Source organism: Callorhinchus milii, unplaced genomic scaffold (genome assembly GCF_018977255.1).
Source record: "Callorhinchus milii isolate IMCB2004 unplaced genomic scaffold, IMCB_Cmil_1.0 Scaffold10, whole genome shotgun sequence".
Lineage (NCBI taxonomy): Eukaryota > Metazoa > Chordata > Chondrichthyes > Chimaeriformes > Callorhinchidae > Callorhinchus > Callorhinchus milii.
Genome location: NW_024704751.1, coordinates 536,165 through 553,563, shown reverse-complemented (window position 1 = coordinate 553,563; position 17,399 = coordinate 536,165). Strand labels below are relative to the sequence as shown.

The 17,399-nt window shown below is 45.1% G+C and overlaps 2 protein-coding genes and 1 non-coding gene across 7 annotated transcripts; all 3 read right to left on the bottom strand.

The window, feature by feature from the left end:
• Nucleotides 1-294: 294 nt before the first annotated feature.
• Nucleotides 295-7,037, bottom strand: sumf2 (sulfatase modifying factor 2). 5 transcript variants are annotated; one of them, XM_007908450.2, is made up of 10 exons: nucleotides 6,979-7,037; nucleotides 6,209-6,281; nucleotides 5,981-6,125; nucleotides 5,529-5,643; nucleotides 2,744-2,788; nucleotides 1,874-2,024; nucleotides 1,559-1,614; nucleotides 1,358-1,442; nucleotides 1,023-1,188; nucleotides 295-528 (listed from the first exon to the last, which is right to left on the bottom strand). In XM_007908450.2, exons 2-10 carry the CDS (start codon nucleotides 6,273-6,275, stop codon nucleotides 420-422), a joined length of 939 nt encoding a protein of 312 aa, XP_007906641.2. In that variant the 5' UTR covers nucleotides 6,276-6,281; nucleotides 6,979-7,037; the 3' UTR covers nucleotides 295-419. The 5 variants fall into 5 exon arrangements, with proteins under 5 accessions (XP_007906641.2, XP_042194458.1, XP_042194456.1 ...); XM_042338524.1 differs by lacking the exon at nucleotides 6,979-7,037 and adding an exon at nucleotides 6,809-6,830; XM_042338522.1 differs by lacking the exon at nucleotides 6,979-7,037 and adding an exon at nucleotides 6,796-6,821.
• Nucleotides 7,038-8,030: 993 nt separating this feature from the next.
• cct6a (chaperonin containing TCP1, subunit 6A (zeta 1)) lies at nucleotides 8,031-17,399 on the bottom strand. Its single transcript, XM_042338727.1, has 14 exons — nucleotides 17,162-17,399; nucleotides 15,992-16,055; nucleotides 15,520-15,654; nucleotides 14,790-14,963; nucleotides 13,930-14,033; nucleotides 12,857-12,967; nucleotides 12,551-12,710; nucleotides 12,073-12,155; nucleotides 10,655-10,751; nucleotides 9,914-10,061; nucleotides 9,531-9,664; nucleotides 8,965-9,067; nucleotides 8,673-8,745; nucleotides 8,031-8,436 (listed from the first exon to the last, which is right to left on the bottom strand). Exons 1-14 carry the CDS (start codon nucleotides 17,296-17,298, stop codon nucleotides 8,364-8,366), a joined length of 1,596 nt encoding a protein of 531 aa, XP_042194661.1. The 5' UTR covers nucleotides 17,299-17,399; the 3' UTR covers nucleotides 8,031-8,363.
• On the bottom strand, nucleotides 13,754-13,887 carry LOC121849814. Its single transcript, XR_006085373.1, has one exon. It is a non-coding gene; the product is annotated as a small nucleolar RNA SNORA15 (small nucleolar RNA).

Below are 17,399 nucleotides of genomic sequence, written 5' to 3'. Positions count from 1 at the left end.
TGTGATGAGATGTTAAAAGTGAACTCCTGTCTGCCTGTTCTCGAGGCTGTCATTAAAAAAAATTGGGCGACACTTTCGAACAAAGAGAAAGCAGTTTCTCCCAGTTTCCAGCCACTATTCCTTTCAGAACAAACTTAGTCATTCACCTCACTGCTGTTTTCAATCCAGGGTTGTGCTGTGCATACAAAGAGATCACCTCTCCCCTCTCAGAAGGCTCGATGTGAGACTGACCCACACAAACCAGCAATGGGAGGGTGGGGAAGGGGAGAAATTGAAAATCTGTGCACAATGCGATGACTTTTCAGTTTTATTTCATTTCTGTCTGTAAAATTACAAAATTAAAAGGTTTAAATCTCTCCGTAGGAGAAGTTCCTCCCTGTGCAGTCACATCCAGATCCTCACTCCTCCCTCTGGATGGCTCACAGTTCTGCTCTCTTTCCCACTGGGTGTTTTTGCTGAGCGGACACCTTGCTCGTGGCACAGCGAAAGCCCAGGTTATCTGAAGCCGAGTCTGGGGTGTTCCCCATTCTGTGAAACAAAGACTCGGTCTGAAAACACTCACAAAGCAACCTCTGCCTCGGCAGTCACAGTGCCCCAGAATGTACCAACATTCCACCCTGTGGCACAGTACAGGCACTGCACACACAGTTCCCTTCCCATGGGGTGCAGAGATGAACTGGAGGCAATTAGCTGGCTTGTGTCGGGAGGTTACGATTACTGCATCACAAGAAACTTAATTTCTAAACAATCCCTCGTTCACTTCATGACTGTTTGCGAGGACGTCACTGTGTGCGATTTGGCTGCATTCACCTACAAAATACAGTCACTACACTTGGCAGTATATGCTGTGAAGTGCTTTGAGGCTTCTTGATGGTGTGGCAGTGAAAGCTTCTGTATCAAATGCAGTATTATTATTATATTACAGAAACATCCCAGTGTTACTCCTCTTTACCATTCAGTTACTCTTACTATTAACTCTTACTTCCGGTTACCAGGCTGTGACTGATTAATTGCTCAGTTACCTGCTGGTGACACGGGCTCTGTGATTAGCAGACCCATCGGCCGTGTCCAGCCAGGACGCTCCGCGCAGGACTCGCAGACTCGGGCCATTGGCTCTCGCGGGGGAGCCCGGAGCCAGGTATTCAGTGCTCGTCCACTCCCATACGTTTCCCAGCATGTCGTACATACCTGGCCCCAAATCAACATACATCAGTAAAGGAACCAAGTGACATACAACACAGCGCAGTACAACAAAACACAGCACAACACAACTCATCACAATGCTTTTCCTCAGTCAGGGCTATGGGTCACTGGAACATAGGCCTGTTACTCTGTAAGTAGCTGAGGGAATGCTCACCGTAACTGTTCTGAGGTGGGAAGGCCCGTACAGGGGAAACTCCGTGATGCCCATCAGTTGCCGTGTCCCGTTCTGGGAATTTTCCCTGTTACAGAAAATATTTTATACAATAAATATATGCAACGAAGAGTCATCAACGCTGGATCAGACATAAACATCATTTATATTTAATATTTTAAAAGTTTCTTAAAGCTTCAGTACCTGCCAGAGATTTGTACGATTTGGCTGGAACTTGTTGCCCCAGGGGTACGTCCTGCCTGAAAACAGACAAAGTGCACTATTAATTCTGTTTCACTTCTCCTCCCACATATTGCACATCGCTAAGCCACAAATCACAATGGTGTGTGTGTGTGAGTGAGTGAGTGAGGGTGGTAATGAACGAACACCTTCACAGAGAGGTGGGAAGGGAAGAAACAATCTCCCCATTTCTTCATTAGTTATGTTTGAGAGAACAATATAAACAGGGAACCTGGAGACAGAACCGTTACAGCCTGTGAACAAAAGCTTTTCACTTACCGTCCAGGCCTCCTCGAGCAGCAAACTCCCACTCAGGCTCCGTGGGTAGTCGCTTCCCCAGCCAGGCACAACAGGCTAGCGCATCTGCCCAGCTCACCTGCACCACCGGCCAGTCCAGACGCTCCTTAATCCCCGAGCCGGGACCTGCTGGCTTAAAGTTATTGCAGTGTCACCTGATCAATCTGATATTCCAGCCAGCAGTTAGCACTTTCGCTCAGCGCTATGTAAAATCACCCGTCAGATATTATCCGTGAGACATTGTCACCGCATGGCCAACACACAGCAACACTTACATCTGTCGCTCACTGGCAATAATAATCCTTGCATTGGATATAGCGCTTTATCACGACTTTGATACGTCTCAAAGCGCTTCACAGAATATACTATAAAGTGAATTGACTGTATATTTTGTGGGCGAAACACGGCATCCAATTGTGCACAGCAGCGTCCCCACAAACAATTGTGGATTGAATTCATTATTATTATTTTTCGAAGAAATTATTATCCCCGGAAAAGCGATCTGCCAATCGACTGACAACTGGGTTCCTACTTACTGCTAAGTAAACAGGGGCATGTGGAGTACTCAAACTTGCCCGGAATTGAAGCCAGGTCTCTCACTTGTGAAGCGAGTGCTCTAACCACTGAGCTAAAGGACTCCATCTCTCTAAAGGGCAAACAGAAGACTGCTTAAAGTGGCAGGATATGTACATTTAGATATGTGTGTGAGGTCTGTATATGTATGTGACACTGCTATGTAACTCAGGGGATGAAAATTAAAGCTTATTTGACTGTGGACAGAGGTGTAACTGAACCACACCCAGGATACCAGGAGCTAATGAGACTTTCACTCATCATCACACTGACACTCACCTGTCGCCAGAACGTCTTCTCCACGGGCAGCCACCAGGGAGCAGACTGCAACAGAGACCAGGCGCCAGTGTTAGTCAACACATGCTGCACAGGAGCAGCCCTGAGACCTTGGCTTGATACTAACACACAGCTCCAGCTACCTTAACTGTTACCTCCCTGGATTATTTTCATTTGGGCTATTTGAGGACCATTAATATTAGAATTGTTCTGTTAACAATACCGTAAATTTATTTGATTTCTATCAGAAAATCCCCCCTAGCACCTTACCAGCACCAGCATGCAAGAATTCCTTTCCAGTGTATGCTAACTCCCTGCTTGCCTCACTGCGGAACAGGCTCCCTAGGGAGACAACAACAAGATTACATTTGTATAGCGCCTTTCACGTTGGGAGGACGTCCCAAGGCGCTAGTCAGTGTAATAGCATTTCAGACCCGAGCTGGCATCGGGCGGGGAAGAAGGGAGGGGAGGGGAAGAGGGGTGGCCGATGGCATGGTTGAAGAGGAGGGTCTTGGAGAGACGGTTGAAGCAGGAAGTGTTGATTCTTTCAAACACAGATTAAATAGTTTTCTTTTAGGAAATAACATTATGGGATATGGTACATAAGTAGTTTGGGACATATGTGCATACGACTGCCAGGGAGGTGGAAGGCGAACTAGATGGACCTTGGTCTTTTTTCGTTGGTCAGCATTTTGTTATGTTCTTATGTTCCCCAACTCTTGCCTCCATTGCAGACTATCCAGAACTGCAGAGCGTGGAGAAACTATTTCCACTCACTGGCGGGTGGGTTGGTAACCGGAGGACACTGATTTAGAATAGTTAAAAGATTAGGCAGTAATAGTAACACTAAAATAGTTGTTAAAAAAGAGGGGGGGGTGAGGAGAAATTTTTTCACACAGTGAGTTGCTGGGATCTGGAATGCATGGCCTGAAAGGCTGGTGGAAGCCGATTCGATAACAACTTTTAAGAGAGAAGTAGATGATTATTTGGGGAGGACAAGTTTGCAGGGCTATGGGGAGAGAGCGGGGGTTGGGGGGGGTGGCATTGATTTGGAAGCTCTTTTCAGAGCTGGCACAGTCACGATGGGCCGAATGGCCTCCTTCTGTACTGTATAACTCTATGAACTCTCAACTTGTGCCCTCTGCTGTAATATGCTTTGCAAACCTGTTCCAGCACCTCGGGACGTCCCACTGTGGTAAAAGGCGCTGCGTAAATGCAATTTGTTGTGTTGAGATCACACGTACAGAAGCACAGGATCAGCCGGGCTGCAGGACCGATGAGAGCCTGCAGGTGGCACTGCCCCATCACTCAGCAGCAGCTCCAGCAGGTGGTAGCGGTACTGCAGTGAAACAGAAGTGGGTGGGAACACACACACAGGAAAGGTCACCGACCTGAAACCTTAACTCACTTTCCTCTCTCCATAGATGCTGCCTGACCTGCTGCGTGTTCCCAGCCACTTCCGTTTTTATTTCAGATTTTCAGCATCTGAGGTATTTTGCTTTCTGCAGTGAAACAAGTTCCACTCTCGTCTCCACACAGGGTTCCTGACCCGGTTGACAGGCAAGTAACCTGGTTCACCGTGCTACCGATCCACTAGTTATTCTTCGCAGATGTGAACTTTTACCGTAAACATCATCCTGGTGTGAAAGGCGCGAAACAAATGTAATTTGTGGTGGCTGTTGTAAGGAGGGGTCTCCTTGGAGCTGAATTGGCTCCAAGGTGACATGCCTGGCAATGGAATAATAATAATCCTTGCATTTGATATAGCGCTTTTCACGTCGGGAGGACGTCCCAAAGCGCTTCACAGAATATACTGTAAAGTGAATTGACCGTATATTTGTGGGCGAACGCGGCAGCCAATTGCGCACAGCAATGTCCCACAAACAGTCGTAGATTGAAAATGACCAATTTATTATTGTTTTTGGTTTTTTGGAGGGATTATTATTAGGCTCTGTGTGGAGTAAGGAAACTTGCCCAAGGTTTCGCCCTCTGCCTGGAATTGAACTCAGGTCTCTCACTTGCAAAGCGAGTGCTCTAACCACTGAGCTACAGGACTCCACTACGTCAGAATCAAGCCAGCCCTCTGTAGCTGTCTCTAGTCCAATTCCTGAGCCAGGCAGGTCCGCAGCATTCCAGGGCACTGCTGATGACAGCACAACCCATCGGCAGGACCTGGAAGGGTAGACAGGTCACTGGGGGTAGGGAGTCATCCCACTCAGCTCCTGTTAACCCTGCAAGCCAAAGTCCTAACGGGTAGGGTGGTCTAGCTGGACAAGCAGCAGGAAAGCTTGCATGACAGCAATATCAATGGCAAGCTATGTTACTTTTAGCTAGTTAGACTCCAGCAGTACCCCAACGCACACTCTGGGATCCCCAAGCCAGGCAGGTCCAGGCAGGCTTTTGCCAGCCTACACCTAATACTTTCTGGAATTAGGTAAGCAGGACCTCCAGAGAGAGAGTGCACATTCCATTCCAACAATCTATCTCAGAAATTTGCATGTGTAGATGCAATGCACGGAAATATCAGCCTGGCTTGGATACTCTTTAAGCATGGTGATAAGTTTCCGCATGTGTCAGACACCCAGCTGGGCAAAAAAAAATTGTTGTAAAAGCCTTTTCTGCTCCTGTCCTCAACGAGTTAATAGGGATGCATAATCCAGATAGGATGCTAGCATATAAAGAGTTCATAGAGAAGTAATATGAACTTGAAACTTGTACTTCCCTTACAGTTTACAAATATTCTGCTCTAACCCTCTCACTCTACAGTGTCAGGCACATGTTACTGTACCTCGATTTTCTGTGTCACTTTCATTCTCAGTTCCGCCGAGACAAAGTCTTCAAAAACAAAACTCCAGCCGAAGGATTCTGCCTCAGTCTTGTATTTCTGGGATCTGACAAACTCTCTGTTTAGGAAGCAGAAGGGGGGGGGGATAAAAAAACATCAATCAGAGAATTCTGCCACCCGCTCGTGCCGCCTTCCAGTACTCCTGTGCCTCCCAAAAGCTTTCTAAACAACAAGAAGATTTCATTTATAGAGCGCCTTTCACGTCAGGAGGACGTCCCAAGGCGCTGGACAGTTGGGTCAGGACCCGAGCATTGGGGGGAAATGCTCAATTTCACAGCAGTGTAACAGTAACAACTGAGGTTTCCTCAGCAAACTATTGGGATGCAATTTGGTCTCTGAAATGCTGCTGACTTTGAGGAGTTGTTTTAAAGGCACTGCTGACCCCTGTGCCTCACCTGAACTCAGCGTTAGTGACGGGATGCACATCAATGGCAAATGGCTTCACGGTCACTCCTCGAGCAGGTGCCTCTCCGTCCCGGGCGTCGGAAGCATCCGTGCCCATGCGGAACGTCCCACCAGCCAGCTCCACCACACGCTGGTCTGAAAGCACCGCAGGCTGGGGTCAAAATGGCATTTGATCAGTAACAAAAACACCAATGAGGCCCGAGTGGCAGGTTACCCACCTTGGGAAGTCTCTCTAACCCAGCTCCAGGCACAAAGGAGAAACGATAACAGCCGGTAGTGTCTCATGTTCCCCTAGAAAATAAATGAGATTTTAATCCTACACAAAAACCCGATCATCACACACACACACACATGCACACGCAAGCCCCACCCCCCTCCCACCCCACCCCATATGTTCCTCCTGTCTCAGAGCACTCTCATCTCTGAGACAGAAAGTCATAGGATCAAACCCCCACGTCGGGGAATCTGAGACTCAAATAGTTTAAACTGACGCTCCAGCGCAGCACTGGGAGGGAGGAGCGTCGCATTGTCGGAGAGAGGCCTTCCTTTGATGGGAGACGTTAAACCTCACTCCCTCCTCCCCCCACACGTGTGTGGCCTCTCCGGGAGGACACAAACGGTTTTACCGCAGTGATGATGGGAGCGGGAAAGAGAAGGGACTTTCTCTCGCTGTCGGGGTGTCCCGCCCGACAATCCCTCACGGGTTAAACCGCGCGCGCGCGCGCGCTCGCTCGCTTCGTGGCGGTTCGCGGGGACATTGCTGAGCGCAGACGAGCCGCCGAGGCATTCACCCACAGACACACACACACAGTCACTACACCTCCCAGAGCTGAGCTCTGAGCCCCCCCCCCCCCACCCCCCACTGGGGGCTACTGGGAAATAAAGGGGATGATTTGTTAGATATTAATTCAGGGCCTGAGGCTCAGCCTGTAGGCCTCGCCCGGCGCCTCGGGCCCGCGTTTATTTCACAAAATGCCTCAGCGCGCACCTCCTGGCGGCCCGGGGTGTCCGCTCAGCGCCTGATGTGAGCGGCGCCGGGAGGCGCCGCTCACATCAGGCGCTGAGCGGACACCCCGGGCCGCCAGGTCCAGAGGCCCCCGTTACCACGACTCCCGCGCATGCGCAGACCTGAACCCGGCGCCACGTGTAATCCATTCAGTGACTCGCCGGAGTGTGGTTGGCGACGGCCCGGTGGCAGGAGTTGCCCACCTCGTAAACAACGGAGTACACGTGCACAGCGCCCTTCACGTCGGGAGGACGTCCGAGGGCGCTGGACAGTCGGGGTTTTTTTTTTTGGATCCCATGCTGGGTCAGGTGGGGTGGAGGGCAGAGGGTGTGGTGTGGCCAAAGAGGAAGGTCTTTAGCCAGGACTTGAAGGAGGCGGGGGGGGGGGGGGGGGGGGGGGTGGGAGAGGGGGTGAGGCAGAGGGATTGCGGGATAAGAGTTCCAGAGCGTGGGGGCAGAGTTGCTGAATGGCCAACAGCCAATGGTGGGGAGGGGGGCGCAGGAGCCCTGAAGCAGGCTGGTGTCTGCCAAGCAGCGGGAGGAAATGACCCATCTTGGTGCAAATATTATTATAACCGTGTGGCCAGTCAACAGCTTGGCTCAGGTGCCAGCAATCTTGCCTCTGAAGTATGTCGAGTTGGAATCATACTCCTAAGATGACACTCCAGTGCATTGGTGGGGTGTAATGTACTGACAGAGATGCCATCTTTCATATCAGAGCTAACACATCTACCTGTCCAGGAGGACCTTAAAGATCCCACTGCACTGTTCAAAAACAAAAGGGAGTTTTTCCCCTGACCTGGCCCATAATTACCCAAATAAAATTGTCTTTAACTACTTCAACAGAAGCAGAGGTCTCTGCGAACAAGCTGTTACCTCATGGCACAAATGCAGACTTTTATTAACCTTAGATCTTAAAATATTTATGCAATCAGCTGATTTACATATGTATGTACCTTTACTAAAGCCTTGTCTTTACTGTCAGACATTTTCTGAAATACAGTTCTATATTAAAATCCACTCAAGACATGTAAACCACTTGCAAAACAACTAATTTTATTCAGTGCTTGGATACAAATGGAAAACCAAGCCATTCAGTTGAATGTGGGTCAATACAAAATTATTCAAATAAATAACCGTGAAACATGAACACTAGTACTGCTGTGCTGCTAATGGATTAAAGACTGAAGTGAAAATGCCAGACTTCTCTGAAAACTATTATAACCAGAGAAATGGAAGCCTTGTTCACATTAGCTACACTTTGCTTTGTGGAGGAGTCAGGCAGAAGGTTGCAGTATAGTGGTATGCTGGATGTGAAGGGGCTAGAGCTGTTCATCCATAAAAGAATTCCATTTTTTAACTAACAATTTAGCCTTTCAAGGAAGACATTCCAGCTCGCATGATTTCATCAACCAGGAGGATATTGCTGGCAATCACAGTACTGAAAAACAGAAGAGATTTCACTATTAAGAGTGTTAGTTCAAAATAAATACTGTACTATAAAGAGTTTAGGTTTTCATCAGTTTAAAACAGTTATTTTCTTTGGTCACCATTTAGTTCATGACTTAGTTAAGACCCAAAAGTGACAGGTCTGGTTTACATTACATTGACACCAGCTACACCAATAGATATGCAGTGAAATGGGAATGGCAAGATTCATTTTCTAATGAAACTTACCATGAATGCAGAAGCTGTTTCTTGACATTATAATTGTCCCAAACACCAGCTTCTCCTGCTAACATTGGTTCACCTATTAAACAGAAGATAACGACATCAGTAACAGTTTCCTACTTATACAAAAATATGCAGAATAAAGAACTCAAAATCACTCCTTCCTTTTTTCACCAGGGAAGTGAAAGAGGATCGTTAAGGATGAACTAATGAATGTCAAGGGGAACTGTCCAAACCCTGAATGTAATAACACAAGTTTAGTTACTTTTAAGTGAAATATTGTAACACAAAAGCTTACCAGTGTTTAAGTCCACACCAACAAGTTGATGTGATTCAGAGAATTCAGTCTGAACCTTTACAAGAGTCTCCTGAGGATCATATCCAGAGTTTTGTGCAAGAATCTGAAACCAATAAGATTCTTAAATTAAAATCCTTCCATGTGATAAATCACTTATGGGGCATTTCCAATAACCCAAGACAACTGCAATCTATTATCTCTATCTGTACAGATGAAGACATTGGCAAATCAGTGTTTCTAAAAATCAGGCTCACAAAGTCCAAATCCCACCAAATACAACTTGGGTTACAACTTCCAACCATTAAGTAACATTTTGTCCTATTTGATCATTCTACTCTATGCTGTTGGGTACATTTCCCTTGCACTCAGCCTGGAAATAGAATGGCATTTTCTGTAGCTCAGGGTACAACCCAAGCCATTTTACAAGTGTGGCTGAGGCTGGCAATGGTACAATCCCCCGAATTTAAAATCAATACAAAAATAGTTCGTCCAGACACAATCCTTACCTGTCAAAGCTCTGGATAAAGAAGAAATAGCATTGAAAAATGTGAGGGAGACATGCTTACCTTAGGAATGATCAACAAAGCATCAGCGAATGCCTGTACTCCCAGCTGTGCTCTGCCCTTTATATTGGACTTGTGCTTGACCAAACCATCTGCCACAGCAATTTCAAATGCACCTGCACCTGGCACCACACAACCTAACAGGAAAGATTTTTAAGAATTCCCGATATCAGCAGTTATCAGTTTCAAACAATTCTAAACAAAATTCCAGGACATTAGCTTCATTTCTAGAAACCAACAGTTATATTCCTTCCTTCTCCCCATTATCCCCCTGATCTACCCAAGCTATTGTACCAGCAGCGAGAAAGTAGTACTTCAGTGCTCAAGCACTTCGCACCAAGGTTCAGTTACAAATTACAATTGTCCGTAACATTTTGTGCACTTACCATCCTCAATTGCATTTTTCACAGCACGAAGCCCATCACGCACAGCATCTTTGATCTGTGTTAAGGTGTGCTTGTTTGGTCCTTTGAGAAGCAGAGTCACAGATCTGGGGTTGTCACATTGCTCAATAAAGGTGAACTTCTCTTCACCCTGTAACAACAACGACCAGCTTTCATCACATTGCATTGCTACTCAGCCAAAACCTCCACAGTAACTGCCTCAAAAGAGAATATTACAGCCCTAATACTTCGTTCACAGCCCCAGTCACTCAGCAGGTCAGCGGCCTTACTCTTGGGGTTGGGAATTCACCTGCTGATGTTTTTAAAATCGACCACTGGAGAGCCAAACATTAATAAAATACTTGCATTTGATATAGTGCCTTATCACATCTTCAAGACGTCTTAAAGCGCTTCACAGAATATAATGTAAATTGAATTGAGTGTATATTATGTGGGCAAAATATGGCAGCCAATTGCACACAGCAGTTTCCCACAAACAGTCATGGATTGAGCGACCAATTTATTCCTCTTATTATTTTTGTTTTGAAGTAATTATTACCCCCAGAAAAGCGATCCGTCAATCAACTAACAACTGGATTCCTAATTACTGGTAGGTAAACAAAGGCGTGTGGAGTAAGGAAATTTGCCCAACATTTCGCCCTGCTGGGAATCGAACCCAGATCTCTCGCTTGTGAGGCGAGTGCTCTAACCACTTAGATACAGGACTCCACAATAAACACCTACCAATGTGTGTTCATAGACAAGTCCAGCATGCCCCAAACAGTCCACGGTGAGATCCTCCACAGAATTCATGGCAATTCCTCCACAGGCAAGTGTCAATCTGAAATAATTAAAGTAGCTCTGTCAAAAATGGTTTCATACCAGCAAACACCCAGCATTTTGCATCAACCCAGCTCTTCATTATAGACTACTTATCAATTATATTTAGAATTAACCATTTTCTAAGAGTTTTAGATTCACCTGAAGATTTATAACAAGTTCAGACAAAAGATTAGCTGTTTGTAGGATAACTATTACCAGTCTGAATGTGTTGTGAAGATGGGAAATTGTACTTTCAAGTTCGTTGGCTGTGAGCAGCTCTTTGACAAGTGCCACATGTGTAGCATATTATCAAAAGAATATGGTTTTCATAAGCTTCACTTGATTTGAATACTGAAACTACAAATCCTGGTTGATTAGGTATGTTAAGAAAAACAGCTTTTTGCAGATTTAATGCATCACCATTAGAGAAGGAATGTCTAATCAGACCCAATGAACAATTCACTGAAAAAGATAAATTAAAATAAATGTTGCCCAAGGGCATAACACAAACAACACTATATTTATAGAGCGCTTTTCACGTCTGGAGGACGTCCCAAGGCGCTGGACAGTCAGGGGTCAGGACCTGAGCAAAGGGGAGGGGTGGGGTAGGGGTGAGGGAAGGCAGAGAGGTGGGAGGGCGACTGAAGGCATGGTCGAAGATGAGGGTCTTGAGACTGGCCTTGAAGGAGGCGAGGGAGAAATCGAGGCGAAGGTAACTGTGGGATGGAGTTCCAGAGTGTGGGGGCAGAGAGACTGAAAGCCCGGCCACCGATGGTAGGGCGGGTCGAGCAGGAGACAAGGAGCAAACCGGAGCCCGCTGAACGGAGCGAGCGGGCAGGTTGGCAGGGAGTCAGCAGGTCAGAGAGGTAGGAAGTGGCAAAGCCATGGGCGGCCTTGAAAGTGAGGACGAGGATCTTGAATTCGATTCTCTGGGGGATGGGGAGCCAGTGGAATTGGGTGAGGGTGAGAGTGATGGGGTCACGGAGCCTGGTGCGTGAGAGTACACGAGTTGCAGAGTTTAGGATGATCTTCAGCTTGTGAAGGGAAGAGTTGGGAAGGCTGATGAGGAGGGAGTTTCCATAATCGAGCCTTGATGTGACGAATGTGTGGGTGAGGGTTTCGGCAGCCTGAGGGTGAGGCAGCGGCAGAGTTTGGCAATGTTGCGGAGGTGGTGGTAGGCAGTGCCGGTCATGGCGCGGATGTGGGGGAGAAAGGACAGTTAAGGGTCAAACAAGACACCCAGGTTCCTGACTGGCTGTGAGGTTAGTGAAACAAAAAAGCACATAATAAAATACACCGCAAATACATTCTGTCCAACAGCTTGACATCACTTCACTAACCTCTCCATGTTCCTTCTCTTCGCTCTCCGCAGTGCCACAATGCCTTCCTTTGCAAGAGCATCTAATGATAATGGATCAACACCCTGCCAAGCAAGATTAAAGGTGGTCACAAGGATACTCCAGGACAGCCCCACATTCAGCAAGGTTTGCTTAGCTCTACTGCCCAGGGCAAATATTCATCACATTACGAAGGCGAAAGCTAGCAATGCCTGGAATTCTCTCTGAAATGGGTGACAATTAGTGTTGGTGGATTTCAATAAGGGTGAATGCTTATAACGATGTGAAATCATACATTGGAATATTCAACCTGCATCAAAACCATCCTGCAAACCAATCACATCTCCAGGCTTTCCTCTTCAAATATCATTATAACAAGGGGTAAACATGAGAATGATGGGAGAGATAATTGTCACAGTTGGCAACTTTCTTAAGATAAGGTTAAAAAAAATAATGAAATGTTGTAAACCAAAATACTTGCCTTTTGGTTAATAACTACAAATCCTTTACTGGAGTCACCGCAGGCTTTCCTCTTCAATTCTATAATTTTACTAATTCGATCTTCAATAAACTTTCTCTCAGCTTGCACTAACTTTTCTCGTTCGCCAGCACTTTTGTAGAAGAATCCCGAGTTTACCTCTCTGAGGTGAAATGAAAAACAACTTGTGATTGTTTTGCACAACAAAGTCTGCTTAACCACATACATGTGTAACCACGTGTAAACTTGCAGCACGGTACTGATGCCCCATTCAACAGATAAACAGTTCTGAAAGCCGCCCATACATACGTCTTTTCATATTCCAGGGAAACATTGCAGGTAAGGATGAATGCATCTTCTACTCTTTTCTTCATATCTGGATGACGAGCACCATGATCTAACACTAGCCCTCTCACCAGTCTGTTGGGAAGGGGAAAAAAGCCAGTTATATTTACTCTCAGAGGGAAAGAACCTAACTACACAACTTCAGCCAACAAAACATTACTTTTTAAAAACACTTCCTTTTACAGGTGATTTAGTGCTGCACATTTTTGGTGTTCCTAATGGTTAATAATAATAATTGCATTTGATATAGTGCTTTTCACGTCTTCTGGATGTCTCAAAGAGCTACACAGAATATGCTGTAAAGTGAATTGACCGCATATTTGTGGGCGAAACGCGGCAGGCAATTAATAATAATAATCCTTGCATTTGATATAGCGCTTTTCAAGATGGGAGGACGTCCCAAAGCGCTTCACAGAACACACTGTAAAGTGAATTGACTGTATATTTGTGGGCGAACGCGGCAGCCAATTGCGCACAGCAATGTCCCACAAACAGTCGTGGATTGAAAATGACCAATTTATTATTGTTTTGGAGGGATTACTATTAGGTGTGTGGAGTAAGGAAACTTGCCCAAGGTTTTGCCCTGCCTGTAACTGAATCCAGGTGTTTTGCTTGCAAGGCGAGTGCTCTAACCACTGAGCCTCAGGACTCCACAATTATTACTCCATAATGCAAGCAGCAGACAATATTCAGGTGACCAAGCCTCTCCCCACCTAGATCAGACACTGAAGCATCTCTGTACCCAAATGCAGATTGAACTTAAGCAAACTAAAAAACCAATTCACCTCCAGTACAAGAATCCCAATAATCTTCTGAGGGTCAACCATTAATCTAGTCATTTTACATTTAAGACCTAGCGAAAATTGTATTCACTGAATGAAAGGTGTTGCCAAAACAGACAAGGCAGAACCCTCTTGCTAAACTCAGTGAGGATACTATAGCATGGTGTCTGACTGCATTAACTAAGGAAGAACTAATGCAGAATTCGCTCATGCCTATCATGTCTTATATCAGGGTTCAGCTGGCTGATCACTTACGTGGTGTCACTCTCAGATTTATGCTTCATCTCCATGATCTCAACCATGAAGAGATCAATGGCTTCCCCTGGTTTCTTTATTGCCAGCACAGCATCCACTACAGCCTACAATAGAAAAAGCATTATGTCTATGCAGCACTGGAAGCAATATCTTGTTCAGAGGAAGAAACTTGTCAATGCCCCTTCAATCACAACCATTTAAAATTTCAGCAATCTTGGCAGTTAGAAAAATAATTTTTAGCAAATACAACATTTTACCCCAACCCCATGAAGACTGGAGAATGAACATATGGGAAAATGCTCTGTTCACGTATTTTTAAACAGCCTTGTTAAAGTTACATTAGCAATTATATTGGAAGACTTGTTTTCACCTCCTAAAAAGTTCGTAACAATTATCCTGTAGCCAAACATACCAATTAGCACCAATAATGAAAATGTCCGATTGCAATAACCAAAGGAAAAGCTAAAGTAGAATTTGGTCATGCTCAGCTAATATCATATTTAATAAGGCGCTCTATAAATGTAGTTTTGTTGTTGTTGATAAACATCAAATCCTTATTGGAACCAGAACTCTGTTATCGATTCTGTAATTAGAATTTTCAAATCGAATACATATGGTTAACAGATTAATTTCTTAGAATTCAGCTTCTAGCACTGACTCTAGCTTTCTCACACGAGAAAAATGAACGTCTTTCTGAGAGTTGTTGTATCGGGCTCCCCATCCGATTCCAAATAAGCCACAACAGAATGAAAGGAAACAAAACAAAAACTAGGTTCGGTTTCTCTTGAACAGCAAAAGTGTATTTAAGACATACAGAGAAAGTGAGTAATACAGGAACAAATAGCAAAATCATCAAGTACCTCTGTTAAGATATCAGCCAATTCCTTGTGAACCTTGGTGCGTAATGATGTCCGAGCAACATTGAAGAGAGTCTCTCGATCCATCTCTTTGGTCACTTTCACCTGCTCCAGAATCTCAAGTGATTTCTCTTTAGCCGCTTCAAACCCTTCGGCCACAATCCTGGGATGGAGACCCTAAACAGATATGAAATACGCAACACTCTGAAAATAAGTTGTCTACAGAACCTGTATGTATGTACATCAAATCCTTATTGGAACCAGAACTCTGTTATCGATTCTAGAATTAGAATTTTCAAATCGAATACATATGGTTAACAGATTAATTCCTTAGAATTCAGCTTCTAGCGCTGACTCTAGCTTTCTCACACAAGAAAAATGAACATCTTTCTGATAATCAAACTGCCACTGACATGGCTTACGGCGCAGAGTAACCAATGTCAGCAGTGACTCACAGAAGTTGGACATTTTTCACGTTGCATAATGCAGTTGATGAAACATTAGACCATGATAAAGTGGGTTCCCTGTACAACTGAAAAGAATGGTGCATGAACTCAATGTGAAGCACAGATTCAAGGAGAAAATCTTCCAATAGGCTCAGCCAAGCAGTGCATTTAGCAAATGAATCATTGATGGGTCTACAGGAGTAAATTCTGAATCACTTGCTTCCAATAGCAATCAAATACAAGCAAAGTTGTAAATTATAAAACTAATATATGAATATATTCTTTACCTCTGAAATGTAAAGATCAGCTTGTTTCAGCAGCTCCCCAATAATCAGCACATTGGAGGTGGTGCCATCACCTGTCATGTCATCCTGAGCTGTGGCCACCTTAGCTATCAAGGAAGCTGTTGGGTGTTGTATTTGCTGCAAGAGAACAGTTTTGACTCTTGAATATGATGAACTTGGAAACATCAATAACAAGTTATTTCATCATGTTTTGTTTGGCTAACTAGATATAGAGAATACAATTACCTTTCATTAATAAATTCCTAGATGTGAAATGCATTACAAATGATTGTATTGCCTATTGCTTCTACTGATCGTTTCTAAAAACTTAGTCAAAGTTTTCAAAGTTTACAGTTGTTGTTTATGAATTACTGCAAATAACACCATTCCATTTTTAATTATATTCCAATTTCTGCCCTTTCCATCGTACCTAAGGAGAATAACGTTGAGATTTTAGGTTACATATGGTACTTACCATCTCATGCAACAACACGTTACCATCTTTAGTGAGCTTGATATCGCCAGCACCAGACACCAGCCTGCAGAAAGCGATAAATAATAATAATCCTTGCATTTGATATAGCGCTTTTCACGTCGGGAGGATGTCCCAAAGTGCTTCACAGAACACACTGTAAAGTGAATTGACTGTATATTTGTGGGCGAACGCGGCAGCCAATTGCGCACAGCAATGTCCCACAAACAGTCGTAGATTGAAAATGACCAATTTATTATTGTTTTGAAGGGATTATTATTAGGCTCTGTGTGGAGTAAGGAAACTTGCCCAAGGTTTTGCCCTCCGCCTGGAATTGAACTCAGGTCTCTCACTTGCAAAGCGAGTGCTCTAACCACTGAGCTACAGGACTCCTAAAGCCAATTGATGCGAAGTAAATTTAACGGATGCTTAATATTTCAAAACTATCGAAAGTTTTCGTTATGGCTACTTTGACAAATATTACTTCATTCCACACCACAAAACTTTCTAAATTCATCTTAGCAAAAATCAGTTCACGCCTCTGATAGGCGGAGTGCGGTTGCTGGCGGCTCTCATGCTGTTCCGCTCGTCCTTTGTTGCTCTCAGTCCCAGAATTAAAATGTCCACTTGCGGTCAGATCGCTTTTACAGGACAAGTCAACGTATTCGGGTAACCGAAAAAAATGCTGTTTATTACCAAAGAGAATAAATCAACACAACTTTTTTTTATTCTTAAAAATCTTCAAAAAATATATATATATAAACGAGAAAGGTTCAAAAATCGAAAGGCAGAGGTTAGTTGAACCGGTGTAAAACTCTCGAGTTTAAAAAAAAACGAACCTTATCCACTTTTTTAAAAAAAAATCCGAATTACAATAAAGGACCAAACGTGGCCTAAATAAACGGCAAAATCGTGCCTCAAAACGGTGACGAGCGGTAATTTTCCGCCGCGGGGGGTGGAGGCGGCAATCAGCCGCCGACAAGTAACTTCACATCCGAAATTCCCAACTTCGTTTTAAATGAAATAAACGTTTAAAACGGCCCCACGTGCGGACAGAGACAGACAGACAGGCGCCGCCCCTCCCCTCCCCCAGCCCGCGCCCCAGCCCCTGCTTCCCCGCCGCCGCTAGGCCGCAAAAAAAGCCCGGCCCGACTCCCACCCCCTCACGCTCACATTTTCATGGTGCCCTTAGGCCCCAGGTTGGTTCTCAACACATCCTGCAGACCGCGGGCCGCGCTGATGTTCACGGCCAAAGCGGCCTGAGCCCTGGCCACCTCGGCTTTGGGGTTTAAGGATTTAATCGCGGACATAGCGGTGTGAGGGCTTCAGCGGCGGCAGCGCGAGACAGAGAAAATGCCGAAGTCACTGCGCCTCCAAACGACCGTCACTCTGCAACCCAACTTAGGCGGAA

Bases quoted from the DNA above. Each gene is read 5' to 3' on its own strand.
- sumf2 (XM_007908450.2), bottom strand. From the start codon at position 6,275: ATGAGACACTACCGGCTGTTATCGTTTCTCCTTTGTGCCTGGAGCTGG. The intron at 2,025-2,743 runs GTGAGTGTCAGT...AATAACTTTAAG, and splicing joins AGAAGACGTTCTGGCGACAG to CCAGCAGGTCCCGGCTCGGG. The intron at 529-1,022 runs GTAACTGAGCAA...TTTGTTTCACAG, and splicing joins AGAGCCCGTGTCACCAGCAG to AATGGGGAACACCCCAGACT.
- cct6a (XM_042338727.1), bottom strand. From the start codon at position 17,298: ATGTCCGCGATTAAATCCTTAAACCCCAAAGCCGAGGTGGCCAGGGCT. The intron at 12,968-13,929 runs GTAAGTGATCAG...CCTTCCCAACAG, and splicing joins AAATCTGAGAGTGACACCAC to ACTGGTGAGAGGGCTAGTGT. The intron at 12,711-12,856 runs GTATGTATGGGC...ATTTCACCTCAG, and splicing joins TCCCTGGAATATGAAAAGAC to AGAGGTAAACTCGGGATTCT.